At 44.4% G+C, this 20,511-nt stretch overlaps 1 protein-coding gene and 1 long non-coding RNA gene across 4 annotated transcripts in view; one reads left to right on the top strand and one right to left on the bottom strand.

The window, feature by feature from the left end:
• CDKL2 (cyclin dependent kinase like 2) overlaps positions 1 to 12,242 on the top strand; it is a 28,730-nt gene extending 16,488 nt beyond the window's left edge. For 2 of the 3 annotated variants that reach the window (XM_081884118.1, XM_081884119.1), the window contains exons 11-14: positions 2,548 to 2,641; positions 5,713 to 5,830; positions 7,882 to 7,988; positions 10,712 to 12,242. In XM_081884118.1, the coding sequence (XP_081740244.1) occupies positions 2,548 to 2,641; positions 5,713 to 5,830; positions 7,882 to 7,988; positions 10,712 to 10,771 (379 nt within the window). In that variant the 3' untranslated portion in view covers positions 10,772 to 12,242. The remainder of the gene's footprint in view (positions 1 to 2,547; positions 2,642 to 5,712; positions 5,831 to 7,881; positions 7,989 to 10,711) is intronic. The other variant, XM_081884120.1, reaches the window with a different exon arrangement.
• The window catches only part of LOC309354402, a 146,839-nt gene extending 127,177 nt beyond the window's left edge, over positions 1 to 19,662 (bottom strand). The window contains exons 1-2 of the long non-coding RNA XR_014162262.1: positions 19,330 to 19,662; positions 17,312 to 18,886 (exon numbers count right to left, since the gene is read on the bottom strand). This is a non-coding gene — a long non-coding RNA (uncharacterized lncRNA). The remainder of the gene's footprint in view (positions 1 to 17,311; positions 18,887 to 19,329) is intronic.
• Positions 19,663 to 20,511: the final 849 nt, after the last annotated feature.

Raw genomic sequence — 20,511 nt, 5'->3', positions numbered from 1 at the left:
TTTGCCAGAAGCGATTAGTCATGCTGGCCACATGACCTGGAAGCTGTACGCCAGCTCCCTCAGCCAATAAAGCGAGATGAGCACCGCAACCCCAGAGTCGGCCACGACTGGACTTAATGGTCAGGGGTCCCTTTACCTTTACTTTGTTCAGTGGTCTAAACCACAGAGCCTAGGGCTTGCCAATCAGAAGGTCGGCAGTTTGAATCCCTGCGACGGGGTGAGCTCCCGTTGCTCGGTCCCTGCTCCTGCCCACCTAGCAGTTCAAAAGCACATCAAAGTGCAAGTAGATAAGTAGGTACCACTCCGGCGGGAAGGTAAACAGCATTTCTGTGCGCTGCTCTGGTTCACCAGAAGCGGCTTAGTCCTGCTGGTTACGTGACCCGGATACTGTCTGTGGACAAACGCCGGCTCCCTTGGCCTATAGAGCGAGATGAGCGCCGCAACCCTAGAGTCGTCCACGACTGGCCTTAATGCTCAGGGGTACCTTTACCTTTATTCAGCATTAGAAGAAAGGAAAAGCATGTCTGCTACCCTTCCTGTCCAAGCAAACAGCATAAAACAAAAGCTAAACACAATGGAAGTTCCCAGCAGGCTGTGCTGGACTGTAAACAGGCATGTAACACACAACATTCATTCCTGTTCCTTTTAAGGTGGAACAGAGCATCAGTATCCTAACGAGTAGCTCGTTAGGGAGCTGTGATTGGCTGCACCAACCTGCATGGTTGGAGCCGAGGATATTGTTGTGCGAAACAGTCCTCATTGCTTAGCACTTTCTACAGTGCTCTGATAAAATAGTCAGCATGCTTTCAGTGTCTCCAGTGTGGTGTAGTGGTTAAGAGCAGTGGACTCGTAATCTGGGGAACCGGGTTTGATTCCCTGCTCCTCCACATGCAGCTGCTGGGTGACCTTGGGCTAGTCCCACTTCTCTGAAGTCTCTCAGCCCCACTCACCTCATAGAGAGTTTGTTGTGGGGGAGGAAGGGAAAGGAGAATGTTAGCCGCTTTGAGACTCCTTCGGGTAGTGATAAAGTGGGATATCAAAGCCAAACTCTTCTCTTCACTTCTTAGTATATTATCCTTGCGTTGCAGAAAGGGAAAGGGGGTCGAGGGCTTGAGTTTGCCGGTCCTAAAACCACTGGGTACGTTTGTGACTGAGGCGAGATTTGAGTCAGGGCTTGATACAGCTTCTTTGAATTTAATGGATCAATCCCTGGCTTTTGGTTGGCTTTTCTGGGTTCCAGGATTTCTGAGTCCTTAGTATACCTTTTTATCACAAAGTTAGGTCTGTTTTCCACAGGACATGTCCTGAATAGGTACTTAACAGTATCCCATATTCACTATCGTGGATTTTTTATGTGTGAGTTCTTCCCATTAACTGTGCTAAAGTAGCATGTTGACACAACTTCCATTTGCTAATTAAGTGGCCTAATTAAGCCCAAGTAAGTCTTCTGAGCTTATAACTTCCTGCTTGTTCGCTTCCCAGAGGCATCCAGCTGGCGACTGGGGGAAACAGGATGGTATTCTCGAGATACGACTTTTGATTTGATTGGTAAATGCTGGATTCAGAGTGGAGCTCATTCTTCTTTTGTTTTGCTCCTCTAAAGGCTTTTGCAGACAAACAGCTCTTCCTCAGTCCTAGCCAACCAGCTCACTCTTTGACGTGGAGGAACCCATGTGATTTTTAGGGAAGTGGCCCACAACAGCTTATGCCACGATAAATCTTCCAGTCTTTTAGTTGCCCTGCAACTCTTTGAACCAAGCCAGAGGCCCTATCTGCAGCCCCTATCTTCATAACTCTGCCCTAGGCTTGCTGCCTAGTACAGTGGTACCTCGGGTTACATACGCTTCGGGTTACAGACTCTGCTAACCCAGAAATAGTACCTTGGGTTAAGAACTTTGCTTCAGGATGAGAACAGAAATTGTGCTCCGGCGGCGCGGCAGCAGCTGGAGGCCCCATTAGCTAAAGTGGTATAAGGTAAAGGTAAAGGGACCCCTGACCATTAGGTCCAGTCGTGACCGACTTTGGGGTTGCGACGCTCATCTCGCTTTATTGGCCGAGGGAGCCGGCGTACAGCTTCCGGGTCATGTGGCCAGCATGACTAAGCCGCTTCTGGCGAACCAGAGCAACGCATGGAAATGCCGTTTACCTTCCCGCCGGAGCGGTACCTATTTATCTACTTGCACTTTGACGTGCTTTCGAACTGCTAGGTGGGCAGGAGCAAGGACCGAGCAACGGGAGCTCACCCCGTCGTGGGGATTCGAACCGCCGACCTTCTGATCAGCAAGTCCCAGGCTCTGTGGTTTAACCCACAGCGCCACCCGCATCCCAGCTAAAGTGGTACTTCAGGTTAAAAATGGACTTCCAGAACGAATTAAGTACTTAACCCAAGGTAGCACTGTATTTAATTTCAGCAACGTTTCTGCACGATGCGTGCTTCCCAGCCATGCCCGGAAATAGTTCTGCCTATTAGCCATGATGCAATGTTTGGAAATGGGTTTTTATAATAATTTCACGCGATCTCTGGATTTTTTTGTGTTGCATTTCCAGGATTGATGAGAAGTCTAAAAGATACCTCAACCCTTTCCTAAAGCAGGGGAAAAAATCACCAGTAGGACACTATAGCATCAACCTGGCTGCATCGGTAAGCTCTTAATTTTTTTCCCCTAGTGAGAGCAAGCATGCTTCAGAGACTCAGTCACAGGACGCCTTGTTCTTAATGCCAGCCCTAGGTTTGAATTCAATTCCTTTCTCTTTGTCTGAGAGTTGGTTGTGTTGCAATTCTTGGCTAACGTCCTAATGCAAGCAGCATGTTCTGTTTGAAGTGCATGATATATAAACAATAGGGGTGGTTGGCTTTTGCTGCCCAGCTCCCCAAGGGACTGATTCCCCTAAGTCCATGATCGGTCAGAGATAATAATAATAATAATTTATTATTTATACCCCGCCCATCTGGCCGGGCTTCCCCAGCCTCTCTGGGCGGCTTTCAACAGAATATTAAAATACAGTAATGCATCAAACATTAAAAGCTTCCCTAAACAAGGCCGCCTTCAGATGTCTTCTAAAAGTCTGGTAGTTGTTGTTCTCTTTGACATCTGGTGGTAGGGCGTTCCACAGGGCTGGTGCCACTACCGAGAAGGCCCTCTGCCTGGTTCCCTGTAACTTGGCTTCTTGCAGTGAGGGAACCGCCAAAAGCTAGACCTCAGTGTCTGGGTAGAACGATGGGGGTGGAAACGCTCCTTCAGATATGAATGAATGGAGGCAGGAGACAGTGAAAGCAAGGCAGATCTTTATTTTTCTGTTGCAACAGAGTTCTCTCCCCTCCTGGCAAGGAGGCAAGAGAGACCCAGAATCCAGAAGAAAACCTCTCTTTTAAGGGTTTTCATTTTGGCGTAGAGAAGGAGGACATCCCGTCTACAAAAAATCAGAAATTACATCACACATAAGGTGGGGTTACTGTGGCTCAGACAGGCCAAGGTGTGATTTTCCTGAGGATTTAGCAAGTTTTACATAGTTCCAGACACAGTTTACACAAAACATTAGCATTCGATAAAACCATGGGCAGGCAAACTAAGGCTTGGGGGCCTGATCTGGCCCAGTCGCCTTCTAAATCCGGCCCATGGACAGCCCAGGAATCAGCGTGTTTTTACATGAGTGGAATGTGTCCTTTTATTTAAAATGCATCTCTGAGTTATTTGTGGGGCCTGCCTGGTGTTTTTACATGAGTAGAATGTGTGCTTTTATTTAAAATGCATCTCTGGGTTATTTGTGGGGCATAGGAATTTGTTCATTTCCCCCCTTCCAAAATATAGTCCGGCCCCCCACAAGGTCTGTGGGACAGTGGACCGGCCCTCTGCTGAAAAAGTTTGCTGACCCCTGGATAAGACCAACGAGATGCCCCTCAAACATCCCTCAATGTGGAGCATCTGGGCAAACAATGACAATTAATACAAAGGAGGTTCCTAGATATAGGAGAGGAATCCCTTCAGGAACTTTCCCTGGTTGCTCTCTGCCTAAGTGTTCTCAAGCAAGGGGGATGAAGGAGGCAGAGGAAATATTGAGAGTCTTTAGGAAAGCCAAGATGGCTTTGGGTTGCTCTGTACTATTTTACACATGTAGTTTATATACTTACCGTACTTTTCCGTGTATAAGACAATGGCTTTTTCTTTTAAAATGATGTTAAAAAATTGGGGTGGGGGGTCTTATACATGGTCAGTGCATAGTGGTGGGATTGGTTGCTTCCGCTAGCTGGAGATTGTTAGAGGCTATTGTGCATGTTATTGTGGCTGCGGCTAGGAGTGGTGTTGATTTGCTGTCGCTGCGGTAATTGGGCGGGCGATGGGCGGCTTCTGCCGGCGAGGGGACAGACGATAGGCGGCTTTTGTGGGTGAGCAATTTCCGGCAACTCCCAGCCCCCCCCCAAAAAAACCACACAGTCAACAACTCTGGGCAATCCTCCGCAAAAAAAGCTCAAAAACTCTGGGCAATCTGCCCCCATTTCCTTAAGTTGGAGTCCCCAAAAAGTCTTATACACAGGGGTGTGTTATACACAGAAAAATATGGTATGTGTGTGTGCAATTACCAGCGTTTATTCTGGATTCAAGTAGGTTGGTCTGACGCAATTGAAATATGTAAAAGACATAAAATAAATGGACAGTTTCTAAAATATATATATATATATATATATTTAGACAGCATTTATTCTATATTTGAGACCTTAGAATTCCTATAACAGGCAGAACTACGGCTCAATGTCAGAGTGCATGTAGGAGGGTCCCAGCATTTTCAGGCAGGACTGGGAGAGACCCCCACTTGAAACGGTACTGGATATCTCCACTGACTCCCTTCTCCACGGCTTCCCCCTTCGCAGCCTCGGGAGACATCGCGCCAACTGGGCTGATTTGCTTTCAAAATCTAGACTGCTTTTGAACATAGCTGTCAACCGTCCCTTATTTGGCGGGAAAGTCCCTTATCCCAGCGCTGTGTCCCGCTGCTGTCCCTTATTGATGATGTCCCTTAAATTTCCCAGGTTTCAAAGGAAGCAGCTCCTCTCTGCCGGCCAGGGAGGAGGGAGGCTCCAACTGTGTTGCTTGGCTGCGTTGCTCACCCAATAAGGAGTCTAAGAACGACTGGGGGGTGGAGCTTGCATGCCTTGTGCCGATCAAATCAGCCACGTTGCCTGGGGACTCGCCTTTGCTCAGCGCTTCCCAGCGGAGAGGTGACTGTGGTTTTCCTTGCTGCATCCCCTTTGCCGGGTTGCTGCGCTGTGGGAACCACCGCTTGAGGCTTCGTTTGGCTGCTGGCTGGGCTTTCTGCCTTTAGCTCGGAGGGGCTCAGAAGTTGAACATACCTGTGCTTTGAAAAATCCCTTATTTTGGCTGCTGATCCCTTATTTTCAAGGCCGCTGGTCCCTTATTTTCAAATCTGTAAGTTGACAGCTATGCTTTCGAATAGTATCTCTCTTGGTCCAGATCCTGTTTCCTGTCTGGAGCTTAGCATATCTGGATGAAACTCTGCTTTTAACCATTCCTGCTTTGGCCAGTCAGATGAGGGCTGATAGGGAGCCCAGAGATGTTGGTACTTTGTATAATCTCTGTACATTATGGAACGTAGCCTTTAAAAAAGTACTAAATGCAGACCACGGATTAGGGTTGTTGTTTTTTTTTTAAAGCAACGTTTTCTTCATGTTTTCGCCAATTAACGGCTTGGTAACAGGTCTCGAATGAAAACAACGTGCTTCAGACAAACAAGAAAAGATGGGAGTTTTCCAAAACAGATGTACGTTTGCCAGAGCTTAACTACGGCTATCTCCCTGAACTCAAAGGTGTGGACGGTAAGAGTTCATGATGGATATTCAACCAATTATGGGATCCAGCAGCTAAATAATAATGATACAGTGGTACCTTGGTTCTCAAATTTAATCCGTTGCGGAAGTCTGTTCCAAAACCAAAGCATTCCAAAACCAAGGTGCGCTTTCCCATAGAAAGTAATGCAAAATGAAAATGAAGGAACATTCTTTCACCTCTGGTGGACCTGCCCTAAAGTGAAGGTCTTCTGGGAAATGATATATAATGAGTTGAAAAAGGTATTTAAGTATACCTTCATTAAGAAACCAGAGGCCTTCCTTCTGGGTATTGTCGGCCAGAAGGTGTTAAAGGAGGATAGAACATTCTTTATGTATGCAACAACAGCAGCAAGGATACTCGTCGCTAAGAACTGGAAAACTCAAGATCTACCCACACTGGAAGAATGGCAGATGCAACTGATGGACTATATGCAACTGGCGGAGATGACTGGCAGAATTCGAGACCTGGGAGAAGAAAGGATCGAAGAAGACTGGAAGAAATTTAAGATTTATTTACAGAAATATTGTGATTTAGTGGAATGTTAAGAAGGATGCTTGGTTATAAATAATTGGCCATCACTAAATTGGATCGGAATTTGATGATAAGTGAGATTAAGAGAAACAAAATTTGTTGGAGAACTGTTATATTATATTTAAATGAGTGGTTATAAAATTGCAAATAAGATGATAATTTGCTTGGAAAAATTTATTAACGATGTAAGTGGGAGCGGGAGACGTGAGGAAGTCTAAAGAAGTTATGAAATTTTGTCAAAACAAAGCAATGCTGTTTATTATTTTTGTATTTCTTTTGTTAAAAATCCCAATAAATATTTTTTTAAAAAAAGAAAGTAATGCAAAATGGATTAATCCGTTCCAGACTTTTAAAAACAACCCCTAAAACAGCAATTTAACATGGATTTTACTATCTTACAAGACCATTGATTCATAAATGAAAGCAATAAACAATATACTGTACTATAAAATAAATAAAACAGTATTGTAGATGATAAAAACTAAAATTAATTTTTTTCTTACCTGCGCTGTTCATTGTCTGGATGGGGGGCTTTTATCCATTTCTGCCGTAGCAATCAATCAGTAACTGAACTGGGATCCACACAGTCACAAAATCAAATTAACTGAAAAAGCCTCAAAACAAAAAAACGCAAAATAAATAGCAAAAACAAAAGCACCAAATATAAGCTCCAAATATCACCTCAGAACACTGCAATCAGAAACAGAAGGCTTGAATTACAAGGGGGGGGGGCAAAAATTAGCAGCACAACAGGAAACACAGGGGGACTCAAAATGGAGCACGTTCAGCTTCCGAAAAATAGTTTGAAAACTAGAACACTTCCAGTTTTGCAACATTCGGGTTCTGAGTTGTTTGTGAACTAAGCTGTTTCGAAAACCAAGGTACCGCTGTAATTTTTTTTAAAGAAATGGGAAAAACAAGAACCACGAATGAACTTTATGAAATTAGACTATCCATAGGAAAGTAAAAGTATGTATATAAGCGTATGAAGTTTTGCCATGCCCTTAGCCAGACACACAAAAGTTGTGAATAAGGAGTTGAGAGAAACATGTTCTTAGATTCAGCTTAGATGTTTTACATTCCTGGGATAGTTCTTGGAATTACTGATGTGCTTCCAACTTGCACAGATAAGTTCATTCCAAAAATGCGCTAATAGATGCATGTGTACAAATGCTCAGCCCATAATGATCCACCCATCGGCTTGTACAGCAGTTGTGAGGAATCACGGTGCCAGCCCTGCTTAACTGGCAAGAGTGATCTTTAGTCCAGGTTTTCCCATCCCTGCTTTTTGTGGTCAAACTTCTACAAAAAAGGGCGTGGAAATGGGGGCAGAGTGGGGGGAACCAGCTAAGCAGATGTGAACCAGATTCAGATAAACGAACATAAATATCAAAATAGCTTTTAATGTTTGCGTAAGCCAAATCAAAAGAAAAATGTGTTAGGCTTTCGCAAGAAAAGAATGACGATAAGATGATGTGAAAACAAATTGTGTTACCTTTGTCCGTAGCTCGGAATTCCAGATTTCTGAAGAAAGAAAACAAAATTGTTTCCGAGTCTCGCATGCCGTCTCTTGCTACAATAGATCTTCAGAATCCGAGCCTCGCCCTGCACCAGGTACTAAATCGCTCAGAATGAATGAATGAACTTTATTACGGTCTCAGACCAGGATTAAAAAGCATATAGATAAAATAGCAGTTAGGATTTTTTTTTTTAACCGATAATTGTTAGAGCAAATGAGGACAAGGAAACAGGCATTGGATAAAACATCTGGATAAAATTCAAGATTAAACACGGATAATGGATGGATAAAAAACTGATAATTAAAACAGATAAGAACTAAAAACAAACAAGGACACGCAGTTAAAACAACTGTATGAGGCTGCAGAGTAGAAGCCTCTTAAATAGAGGACACTCACAACATTAGAAACTGCTGTGCAGATATGGTTAAAACAGACAATTAAAACAATGTACAACACTAAATTTAGCAACAATGTACAACAATAAAGTGTCCCAGGGAGTTGACTCAGAATCACCCATGGAGCCGTGTTTGGGGCTTTTCATGCCGGACTATTTTGAGTTGGGCGAACTCGCTCAGAGTTTGGGAAGGAGAGGGTAAGTCTCCAGCTATTGAGCTAGTAAGCTCTCTCCACGGGACTCGTAGTCCACGGGACTCGTAGGATGCAAGGTGTGCCTTAGAGAAGTGCCCAAGCCACAGAGGTCCAGGTTGAACACAGTTGGCCCTTGTGCCATGTGACTCCTGTTGGCTTCTGAGAAACCCCTGCTTAGAGACTCTTGGGAACAGAGATGGTGATTTGTAGTGTTTTGATATGCCAACGTTCATTCTCCTTGCCCTGCCTTTTAGAAAGCAACAGAGCCTATAATTATAATAATAATTTATTATTTATACCCCGCCCATCTGGCTGACTTTCCCCAGCCACTCTGGGCAGCTCCCAATCGAGTGTTAAAAACAATACAGCATTAAGTATTAAAAGCTTTCCTAAACGGGGCTGCCTTCAGATGTCTTTTAAAGATAAGATAGCTGCTTATTTCCTTCACATCTGAAGGGAGGGTGTTCCACAGGGCGGGTGCCACCACCAAGAAAGCCCTCTGCCTGGTTCCTTGTAACCTCACTTCTTGCAATGAGGGAACCGCCAGAAGGTCCTCGGAGCTGGACCTCGGCGTTCGGGCAGAACGATGGATGTGGAGACGCTCCTTCAGGTATACTGGACCGAGGCCATTTACGGCTTTAAAGGTCAGCACCAACACTTTGAATTGTGCTCGGAAACGTACTGGGAGGGACTTTGAGGGAGGGACTTTGTCAAAAGTTTTTTGGAAGCCAGAGTGTATAATCTCTACTGAATCATGCATATCTACATGCTTGTAAAGCCCTAAAAGGCTTTGGCCCTGTATACCTGATGGAGCTTCTCCACCCCCATAATTCAGCCTGAAGGGGCTTTCTGGCGGTTCCCTCACTGCGAGAAGTGAGGTTACAGGGAACCAGGCAGAGTTCTTGGTGGTGGTGCCTGCCCTGTGGAACACTCTCCAATCAGATGTCAAGGAAATAAACAACTACCTGACATTTAGAAGACATCTGAAGGGAAGTTTTTAATGACTGGTGTTCTATTGTATTTTTAATCTTTTGTAGGGAGCCGCCCAGAGTGGCTGGGGAAACCCAGCCAGATGGGCGGAGTATAAATAATAAATTATTATTGTTATTATTTTTCAGGGGGTTATGTAAAAGAAATTTAAATTCACAGGGAGTAGGTCTGTCTTTTTGTTTTTTGAATGAGATTTTTATTTTAAAATTTCCATAATACAGTAGAATTGCCGCTACCAAAAATGCATGTCAAATAAGTAGAAAATTCAGGCCTCTCTCAAAAGTAATTATTAGCTCTTGCCGCCCACAGAGGATAGTAGCTGATCCCAGTTCTTACCTGGGGTCTTTCCTTTCCCCTCCCAGCCTCTCACCCTGGGAGACCAACATTTCCCTGTGTCTCATCAATCTAGAGCTGTGGTGGCGAACCTATGGCACGCGTGCCCGAGGCGTCACTCAGAGCCCTCTCTGTGGGCACGCGCACTGTCGCCCCAGCACTGAGTGAAATGGCGATCTCAGCCCTTGCGCCATCTTGAAACGGAGCTGTAGGGGGCTGCTGGAGGAGCGCTTGCGCCCATGCACACTGCAAGTGTGTGTGTGTCTGTGTCTGACGAAGACGGGTAGTTGAGATTATTGCTGGGCATAACGTGAGGGAATGCGAGAGGGCGGCTCTCTGTATGTGTGCGTGTGTGTGTGAGGGAGGAAGGGAGTGTGCGAGCCCGTGTGTTTGATGTGGATGTATGGAGGAGGGTGCCAGAGTTCATAAGTCCCTTTCTTAAAATGATTGTGTTGTCGCTGCTGCTGCGTGTCTGCCTGCCTGCCAGCGACACTGTGCGCATGCGTGGTGGAGTGGATCCAGGCCAGCCAGGCATTGGCACCCAAAAAAAGCTCAACAACTCTGGGCAATCTCCCCACATTATCCTAATTAGGAATTAGGAGCCTGTCCCCCCAACAGGGAGTGTGTTATGCCCAGAAAAATACAGTAAATTGCGGTGTTGGCACTTTGCGATAAATAAGTGGGTTTTGCATTGCAGTTTGGGCACTCGGTCTCTAAAAGATTCGCCACCACTGATCTAGAGAGTAGGTCTTTTAATGGCTGTTAGCCGTCAATATGGCACTTCCATATTGAGAGATAATATTTTAAGAGGGCCTCCAAATGGTTTATGGAAATACGTCTGAATATCAGTTGCCACAGGCAGATGTGGTTTGATGGAAACCCAATTAAAATTTACTCAATTTGCAGGTATCTGGAATATCTCTGCAAGACGCTTCAGACGCCACTTTCCCCAGAGTAGAGCATTAACGTCAAGTGAGACGGAAGGGTCTCGATCCTGCAAGTGTCTGCATTGCTTCTACACCCGTTGCCTTTTGGGAAGTGCAGAATCCCTTGGAGGAGGATATACATGGGAGCAGGGGTGAGGGCATGTGTTTTCACCACATTCTAGGTAATGGCAGCAAAAGGAAACAAACATTCCCAGTTTCTTTACAGTTGCCAAGGTGCTATAAGACTATAATGTATATAAAATGTCATCTGGAATGAATTATTTCAGTCCGTCTGGGAGAAACGATACCAGTCATGGCCGAGTCAGGCTTTTATGAGTTTTAAGTAATGCCCGGCGTCTTTTTCCGGAAGAGGTCTGGGAGTAACGTAGCTATTTTTTCAGAATCCTAGTACAAATGTGAAGCGCTTCAGTACTGGAACGACTCCCTGGCACTCGTTACACTTTCTCCAGGAAAGAATCTTTCGTCACATGCAAATATTGTCAAGTGAGACGTGGAAATGTGTGTTTGTAAACTGCTAAGCATGATGTGCTGGTTTCCTGCCTCAACCCTCTCACGGGGAGTCTGCTTTGGTGTTTTGCAAATGTGCATTTCTTGCTTCAATTCTAGAATCCCACTGCGTATACAGCAAACTCCCTTTCTGTGTAATGTGCAGATCAAAGCCCTAAGAACTCAGCAATATTAAAAACGGCCTTTGCAGATTCCTCTTTCATCTTACGAGAAATGAATATTTCATACCTGCAGTATAGATATATTCATCCGTGAGGCCAGTGGTACAGAAGTAGCTTTGTCAGAAACAGCTTGCATGATGCTGCAATGTTAGATAGTATAGTTTTTGCAATCTCTAAAGGAAAGGAAGGATTTTAACTGTTGTCAATGCTGACTTGTGCATTTGGTGGCTACAAAACAGATTAGTTCTCCTCGGGTTCCCACTAACCATAATAAGATGTGTATACTGATTGCTGCTCAGATTGTAAGAGTACCTGAAATCTTCTGTAGCAGTTATGTATGTCAGGAGTTCCTACACACGAGTAGGACACTGGCAGAGACACATGCCCGACTGGCATGTTCTCTTCCTCCTGGTTGGTTGTTCGGGAGATTCAAAAGCTTTCTTCAGCCCAAACATCACAACGACTGATACCTCAGAGCATAGCTGTCAACGTTTCCCTTTTTTTTAAGGGAAATTCCTTTATTCCAAATAGGATTTCTCGCAAGAAAAGGGAAGTTGGCAGCTATCCCTCAGAGGCATCAGCACACTTGAGGATCAGCAGAGTATAGGCAGTCAGCGTTCAGACTCAGTAGCGCAGCATTTTGGCTAAACTACGTTTATTTACATATAAGTTTATTTCCCTATGTTTAGGGAAGCTTTTAATGTTTAATGTATTACAGTATTTTAATATTTTTTTTGGAAGCCGCCCAGAGTGGGTGGGGAAGCCCAGCCAGATGGGCGGGGTATAAATAATAAATTATTATTATAATATAATAATATATATTATAAATAATAAATTATTATTATAATAATTCGTAACACAGCTCCTTCCTCTTCAGCATCAGACAGCAAAGAGAAAGAACAAAGGACAAATGTCCTACATCACGGAAACACAGTCATAAAAACATCCTGTCTCCGTCACTTCCCACAATGTGGAATGGAAACATACACGGTCATGTGATAAAAATAATCCCATGACTGCAACACAGAGAATGAATCCTAACACTGTATACGTACATCTATGTTTCCTGGTAATATTGCATAGATTCAATTCAACAATTCAATTCCACACTTCTTGTGGACCGCTTAGACGTTTCACTATAATCAAGCGGTATATACGTTTTGTTAGATAAATTAAAACATATGGATTCGCCCTTGTTCCTCATTTTCCCCTTCGCTCATCCTAGGCTTGTAGCTCAAGCATGATGACTATTTTATCCTAGTCCTGATTTTCTCACGGATATTTTTGTATAAAATGAAATAAATGCCATTCGTGTGCACTTAATCCATATAGAGGGAATTGTGCACATTTCCTGGTCTGTATGCATAATCTTCCAACAGCACTTTTCTTAATAGAGGCATTTGGGGGGGGAGAGATTTCCATCAGAATTGTGAAAGAAGGAGGGAAGGTTTAGAAGCTGTGCTGAAAAGAGAGCTGGACTTTGGGGGTGGGATTAATATTTAGCTGGAACCCCACCCCTTCTTATTGCTCAGTTGGAGGGTACAATTGTAAGAATGTAAGATTAGACAGGGGGGCAGATCACACACCAAATTACACTTCAGGGTGCAGATTACACACTTCTGAACAAGAGATGTAGGGAGGAAAGGCATGTTTTTATTTATTATTATTAATTTTTATTGAATTTCTATACCACGCTTCATCTGAGGATCACAGGGCGGTTTACAATATAAAAACACAAAAATAGATAACAGTAGCAAACAAACAAAAATTATCCCCCTCCATAATTTAAAAGGCCATAGATTGGCTAAGGCCTGGGAGAAGAGGAATGTTTTTGCCTAGCGCCTAAAGATATGTGACGAAGACACCAGCTCAGTGACCCTGGGGAGAGTATTCCACAAGCGGGGAGCCACTGCAGGAGCCACTGCTCTCGTGTTGCCACCCCCAGACTTCTCGTGGAGCAGGCACACAAAGAAGGGCCTCAGAGGATGATCTCAGGGTCCGGGTAGGTTCATATGGGGAGAGGCGATTCTTGAGGTATGGCAGGTTTGAGCCTTTTGAGGCTTTATGCTTCTTGGAGAATCTGCATACTGACTGGAGAATGTTTTTATAACCCAGCGAATGCACAAAATGCATTTGAGATATTCACTTTCCCCAAAGCCTGTTAGAGATTATGTATGATGGCTGAAGAACGTATAAAAATTCAGTTGATTATATGCACATTTCCCAAGGCCTGTTGGAGATTATGTATGATCGACCAGGAAATGTGCAGAGCTCCCGCTTTATGGCTGGATTATGTGCACATTCTCCATGAGTTCTGGTGAATGTACACCCGCTCCCGTCCCCTGTCCCGGATAATGTGAATTGACAATAGGCCTTTCTAAAGAGCTTATCTGAGAAACCTCATCCATGAAGTTGGAAAACTCTTGTCTGTAAATAATCTGTATCTGCAAGTGCTTTTCTTTGTAGCTCACCCTTCTTAGCACGTTTGCAAGCTCTGGGCGCTGTTGACGTTTTAAGTGTATAGATATGTGATGCTATAAAGTACTGTATACATTGGAGGGACAATAATAACAGAACATGTAGCATTTTATATCTACAACACAAATTTAAACTGGTTTGAAAGTGATTCCTTCTCACCACCAGATAAATTGGGAACTGGAATTCTTTAGAGCGAATTCTCAACGCTGTACACAAGCTGCAGTTTCCAGGTTCTTTGGGGTAATCTGTGATGGTTAAACTGGTATAAAACCAATACATTTTTACAGTACAGAAATGTCATTTGTGTTTCCTGTTGGAGTGATCTGGTCTCCACTTTTAAGAAAAACACAAAAACATGTGGATCATATTGCTATGCAGTCAAGTCATTGGGCAATGCAGCTAACATGGCTAGCTTTAAATGAGCAAGCGGTGTTTTATTTTCTAAAGCTTCTTAGGGTCTTAAACATGGAAGCTGCTTGCTTGACTACTTTCAAGGCGGCAAATTTGGAAAAACAAAACTGTACCTCATTTGTTCTCAGTATTACATTGTTGATGGTATGTTCCCAACTGTTTTTTTAAAAAAAGATAGGATAGGGACGCGGGTGGCGATGTGGGTTAAACCACAGAGCCTAGGACTTGCCGATCAGAAGGTCGGCGGTTCGAATCCCCGCAACAGGGTGAGCTCCCGTTGCTCGGTCCCTGCTCCTGACAACCTAGCAGTTCGAAAGCACGTCAAAGTGCAAGTAGATAAATAGGTACCGCTTCGGCGGGAAGGTAAACGGCGTTTCCGGGCGCTGCTCTGGTTCGCCAGAAGAGGCTTAGTCATGCTGGCCACATGACCCGGAAGCTGTACACCAGCTCCCTCAGCCAATAAAGTGAGATGAGCGCCGCAACCCCAGAGTCGGTCACGACTGGACCTAATGGTCATGGGTCCCTTTACCTTTACCTTATCGTGGTGCAGCCAAGTCATAAACCCAGCTTTCTTAACATAATTGTTGCAAATACCGCCCAGCCTCCTGATTGGCTGCTCTTGGTAGAATTTAAACAAATATAGCTTCGGTTAGCTGACCAGAAAGCTCACATCACCACGCAATATGTCCCTTGTTCCACATTTCTGCTACTTTATTTTGTCTTCTTAGAGTAATAGTCTCCGTTATCAAACTCACTTTTTATTGCAAATTTTAAACGATCGACGAATCTGCGAAAGCATTTGGTTTTATAACGTGACTTTGATCTCTGTGTCAGTGTCTATAGGCTTTTCCCACCAGAAACTATTGTTTTGCTATAATGTGCATTCCTTCACACGTGACAGGGAAATTTGAATAATGCATAATAGTAATAATAATAATAATAATAATAATAATTTATTATTTATACCCCGCCCACCTGGCTGGGCCTCCCCAGACACTCTGGGCGGCTTCCATAAAAACCAGAAATACAGTAAAATATCACATGTTAAAAACTTCCCTGAACAGGGCTGCCTTAAGATGTCTTCTGAATGTCAGGTAGTTATTTATCGCTTTGACATCTGCTGGAAGGGCGTTCCACAGGGCGGGCGCCACTACCGAGTAGGCCCTCTGCCTGGTTCCCTGCAGCTTTGCTTCTCGCAATGAGGGAACCGCCAGAAGGCCCTTGGCGCTGGACCTCAGCGTCTGGGCAGAACGATGGGGGGTGGAGACGCTCCTTCAGATATACTGGGCCGAAGCCGTTTAGGGCTTTAAAGGTCAGCACCAACACTTTGAATTGTGCTCGGAAACATACTGGGAGCCAATGTAGGTCTTTCAAGGTTTGTTTATTAGGCATATTGCAAGAATGGTAACCCAGAGTGCCAGTGTGGTTGATATTTATGCTGGTTGAGTGGAATTGGTTTACCAAAAGAAAGGGTTGCAAGAGTTGCATGTCACCGCACTTGACCTGTTCAACATGTGATCAACTCTTTAATCAACAACTTGCACTCATAAGCAATGCTTTTTTCTGGGGAAAAAAATATTTAGGGGTACTCTTATTTTCCTACTCGCATTGAAATACTGCCTCTCAGTGAGGCCAAACCTAGATTCACAAAATGTTTAGGGGTGTGCGTACCCCTGCGTACCCCCAGGAGCGTCTCCACCCCCATCGTTTTGCCCGGACACTGAGGTCCAGCTCCGAGGGCCTTCTGGCAGTTCCCTCGCTGAGAGAAGCCAAGTTGCAGCGAACTAGGCAGAGGGCCTTCTCGGTAGTGGCACCCGCCCTGTGGAACGCCCTCCCACCAGATGTCAAAGAGAAAAATAACTACCAGACTTTTAGAAGACATCTGAAGGCAGCCCAGTTTAGGGAAGCTTTTAATGTTCCATAGGTTATTGTATTTTAGTGTTTTGTTGGAAGCTGCCCAGAGTGGCTGGGGAAACCCAGTCAGATGGGCGGGGTATAAATAATAAATTATTATTATTGTTATTACTGCTCATAAGTATCAGCAGCCTGTTTTTTGGAAGAAAGTGGACTTTGGGCAAATCACTCTCTTTCGACCTAGCCTGCATTGTCACAAGTGTGGCAATGTGAAGGTAAGACAAACCCTGCTCAATGGTTTTAAGCTAAATGTGAACACAGAACAGCAGCCTAAACCAGCGATTGTGTGTCAAGGCCCGGCCTCTCCGCGCACCCTTTCAAGCAACTAGGATAGGAAAATAACAATTATGCTGGATATCCCATTATGTGGGGGTCTAGAGATGGGGTTGAAGTAAGAGCAAGGACTCAAGTTCATGAGGAAGGTTCGGGTCCATATTTTAGGAGCTGAAATAGAAGGGGACACCGTTGCCCCTGAATCACTAAATATCCCAAGTTAGCAGTGGGCAAGAACAAGTAGGAGAAATTGGTGGAGTCTGCATGGAAACTACACCAATGGAAACTAGAATGATAAAAAATGGGAGCTAAATAATGTTTGGGGTGGATAAAGAGCTGCTGTAGTAGGACTTGGAAGACTACCACAAAAACCCCGTTCATATCCCACCTCTGACATGAACTCACTAGATTATTTGAGGCAAACCACTCAGCTTCCATCTGCAATATGGGGCAATAATACTGAACTACTTTGCAGGATTGTATCCAGGTGGCGCTATGGGTTAAACCACAGAGCCTAGGACTTGCCGATCAGAAGGTCGGCGGTTCGAATCCCCGCGACGGGGTGAGCTCCCGTTGCTCGGTCCTTGCTCCTGCCAACTTAGCAGTTTGAAAGCACGTCAAAGTGCAAGTAGATAAATAGGTACCGCTCCAGCGGGAAGGTAAATGGCGTTTTTGTGTGCTGCTCTGGTTCGCCAGAAGCGGCTTAGTCATGCTGGCCACATGACCCGGAAGCTGTACGCCAGCTCCCTCGGCCAATAAAGCGAGATGAGCGCCGCAACCCCGCAACTGGACCTAATGGTCAGGGGTCCCTTTACCATTACCTAAGAACAAATAAAGGCAAATGCTAAGTGCTAGCATGTTTATTGGAAGTGCTGCCTACCTTCTAGGACAGGCTTCCTCAAACTTGGTGCTCCAGATGTTTTTGGCCTACAACTCCCATGATCCCTAGCTAGCAGGACCTGTGGTCAGGGATGATGGGAATTGTAGTCTCAAAATATCTGGAGGGCCAAGGTTGAGGAAGCCTGTTCTAGGAAGTGTTATCTTCAGTCCTGCCCCCTTTAACTGACATGAGCTATTGCCTCTTATTTTGAAAAGCATTTCTCACTGGTCTGTTAAAATGGGTGTATATTTTTAAATGTAATCTCCTATCACAGGGACCTTTTTATACTGAATTTTGTTTCGAGGTGGTGGTGGTTGTTTTTTTAAATTCCTGATGGCAACATGCTTTTTACATGTGCTGGATGTTTGTTTTTGATACTGCCGTTACAGCTAATAAAAATCAATACTATTTGTGCCAGAAATAACTCTGCCTTCCCTGTGGAGTGGGAGGAAACTTCCTTTGCCAGGTGAAACGTCTGTCAGGATTTATGGTGAAACCTTCAGTATATATGTAATAAATTCTGTTTAACTTCTTTGTGGATTGTAAGATGTGCTTATTCTACACCCGAACCCTCTCCAAGGTGACATGAAGTAGCATCATCTTTATACAAATATATACCTCTCCCCTCAAAAGTGTTACCACAAAAATACCATTTTGACTTCAACGCTTGCTTAATAACCTGTAATTTCTGAGCGCTGTGGCTTTGCAATGTTCAGACATGTACATCACATTCTTGTAAATAAAAGCCTTAATCAAATTTCTGTCTGGCTTTGATCACTATTTGGATAATTTATCCGAAAGAATCTGTGTTGCTAAAGGAACAGAATCCATTTATTTGAGCAGCTTGCATCTGTTCTGTTAGAATACGCAGCACGGTGATTTGACAGCGGCTGTTTTGACATCAGCTCTACATGATAAGAATGTGTAGATTTCAAAACTGCAGGTATTTTCAGAAGACTATTTCCGCGTAATGATACAGTGTCTAAAAGTCCTGATAGGTTTGGACAAGCATCTCAGTTCTTCCTCTGGCAAGGAGTTGCCCATGTATGCAAACCCAAGTCTCAAATAGATTGTTGTGGTCTCGTTTCCAACATCTGATTTCAGAAATTCTGAAACTGGGCAAGACCAGGGGCAGAATCGGTGAAATTCAGCACGAGAGAAGCCAGTAGCGAAAAACCAAACTCATTCTATTTGCCTCTTTACCAGAGATCAAACCTTACAGAATCCCAGATAGTTTCCTTATAGAATTTCAGATTTCTGGGAGAAACATAACCGTTTGCTACGAAGAACCTTTTCCAACTCCATCCGAAAGGAATCTTGCTCACCTACTTGTTCACAAGTAGATCTTTATCCTAGATTCAGAAACTGCGCAAGCCCACCTGCAGATTTGCCCTTTTCTGCTAACCCGTTTGCAGGCTTAAGTCCAGGATTTAAATTTGTTGCTTTAAAATGTTCTCTGTTGTGGCTAAAGGGTGGGGGGAGTTAGTATTGCTCAATCCCACAGGGAGTCCTTGCTCTGAAATGAAGGCACAAGACAGGTGTTGATCATCAGGTGAGCTGCGCACAGGTGAGTTGCATGCAAGCTGCCGGCCAGCCCTGTGGAACCTCCTTTTATTGAGACAAATATGCAAACCAGGCAGATACATTTTGGGCTGTGACCTTTACACATCTTCCGGTCCCGAGATCGTGGGGTGGTACAAAGTTATTTTGGCACCTGTTTCCACCGCGTCATTTTCCCCTTGCACAGTGTATGACGAAGGAGACAAAAGGTCTCAGAGACAAAGGTTACAGACAGGACACCACAGACTGCTGAGACTGCAAAAGGTCAGACAGAGCGGACGATGTTCAGACAGCTGTGGCTTTGTCTGTGAGGGGTGTGTGTGCTCCGCACCCCAAGGTCACACGTGCAGGCAGCCCTCCGGACCCCACTGCCCATTCCGCGATCATCCCTACATCGCTCTGTTGTGTGTCTCTTTTCCTTCACTTCTCTTCTGAGGAGTCTTCACTTTGGGATTTGCCATTCCACAAGGGCATTCCAATGACGGATTTGCCATTCCAGTGACGGGCGTGTCTGTTAAAGGGAACGAAAGCACGATAGAAAGTGGGCTGTCTGCGTAGGTAAAAAGGCCTCCAATATAACAGCCGAGGTGCGGCTGCCGCCGCCACAATACGGTGAGTTGTCGCCTTCCTGGTTTTTGGGGTTGTGGTTCTTGCTTTGGTGGTCGGCGATGTTGGTGTTGTTAATGGGAAAATTTGGCAGTTGGTTTCCTCCCCTTCCAGTCTGTTGGACCGTTTTGTCAGCCCTGTTACAAATGGAATTAGTTAGGAAAGTCTGATACTATTTGATTATATAGGAATATTTCTTGCAGATTGAGCCAACAACAGATAGATATAGATGATAGATGATAGATAGATAGATAGATAGATAGATAGATAGATAGATGATAGATAGATGAGATAGATATTAATAAAATATATATTATATCATATCATTATATTATTATATTATATTATATTATATTATATTATATTATATTATATTAATACACAGTGGTACCTCAGGTAAAGTACTTAATTCGTTCCGGAGGTCCGTTCTTAACCTGAAACTGTTCTTAACCTGCAGCACCACTTTAGCTAATGGGGTCTCCTGCTGCCGCCGCGCCGCCAGAGCACGATTTCTGTTCTCAGCCTGAAGCAAAGTTCTTAACCTGAGGTACTATTTCTGGGTTAGCGGAGTCTGTAACCTGAAGCATATGTAACCTGAAGCGTATGTAACCCGAGGTACCACTGTAAAAGGTAAAGGGACCTCAGACCATTAGGTCCAGTCGTGGACGACTCTGGGGTTGCGGTGCTCATCTCACTTTATTGGCCGAGGGAGCCGGCATACAGCTTCCGGGTCATGTGGCCAGCATGACTAAGCCACTTCTGGCGAACCAGAGCAGCGCGCAGAAACACCGTTTACCTTCCCACTGGAGTGGTACCTATTTATCTACTTGCACTTTGATGTGCTTTCAAACTGCTAGGTTGGCAGGAGCAGGGACCGAGCACAAGCCCTAGGCTCTGTGGTTTAACCCACAGCACCACCCGCATCCCAGTAATTAATATATATATATATATATCCCTCTGGACCTTGTT

Source organism: Podarcis melisellensis (genome assembly GCF_964234715.1).
Source record: "Podarcis melisellensis genome assembly, chromosome: 13".
NCBI classification, from domain to species: Eukaryota; Metazoa; Chordata; class Lepidosauria; order Squamata; family Lacertidae; genus Podarcis; species Podarcis melisellensis.
This window is presented reverse-complemented; position numbering and strand designations above follow the sequence as displayed.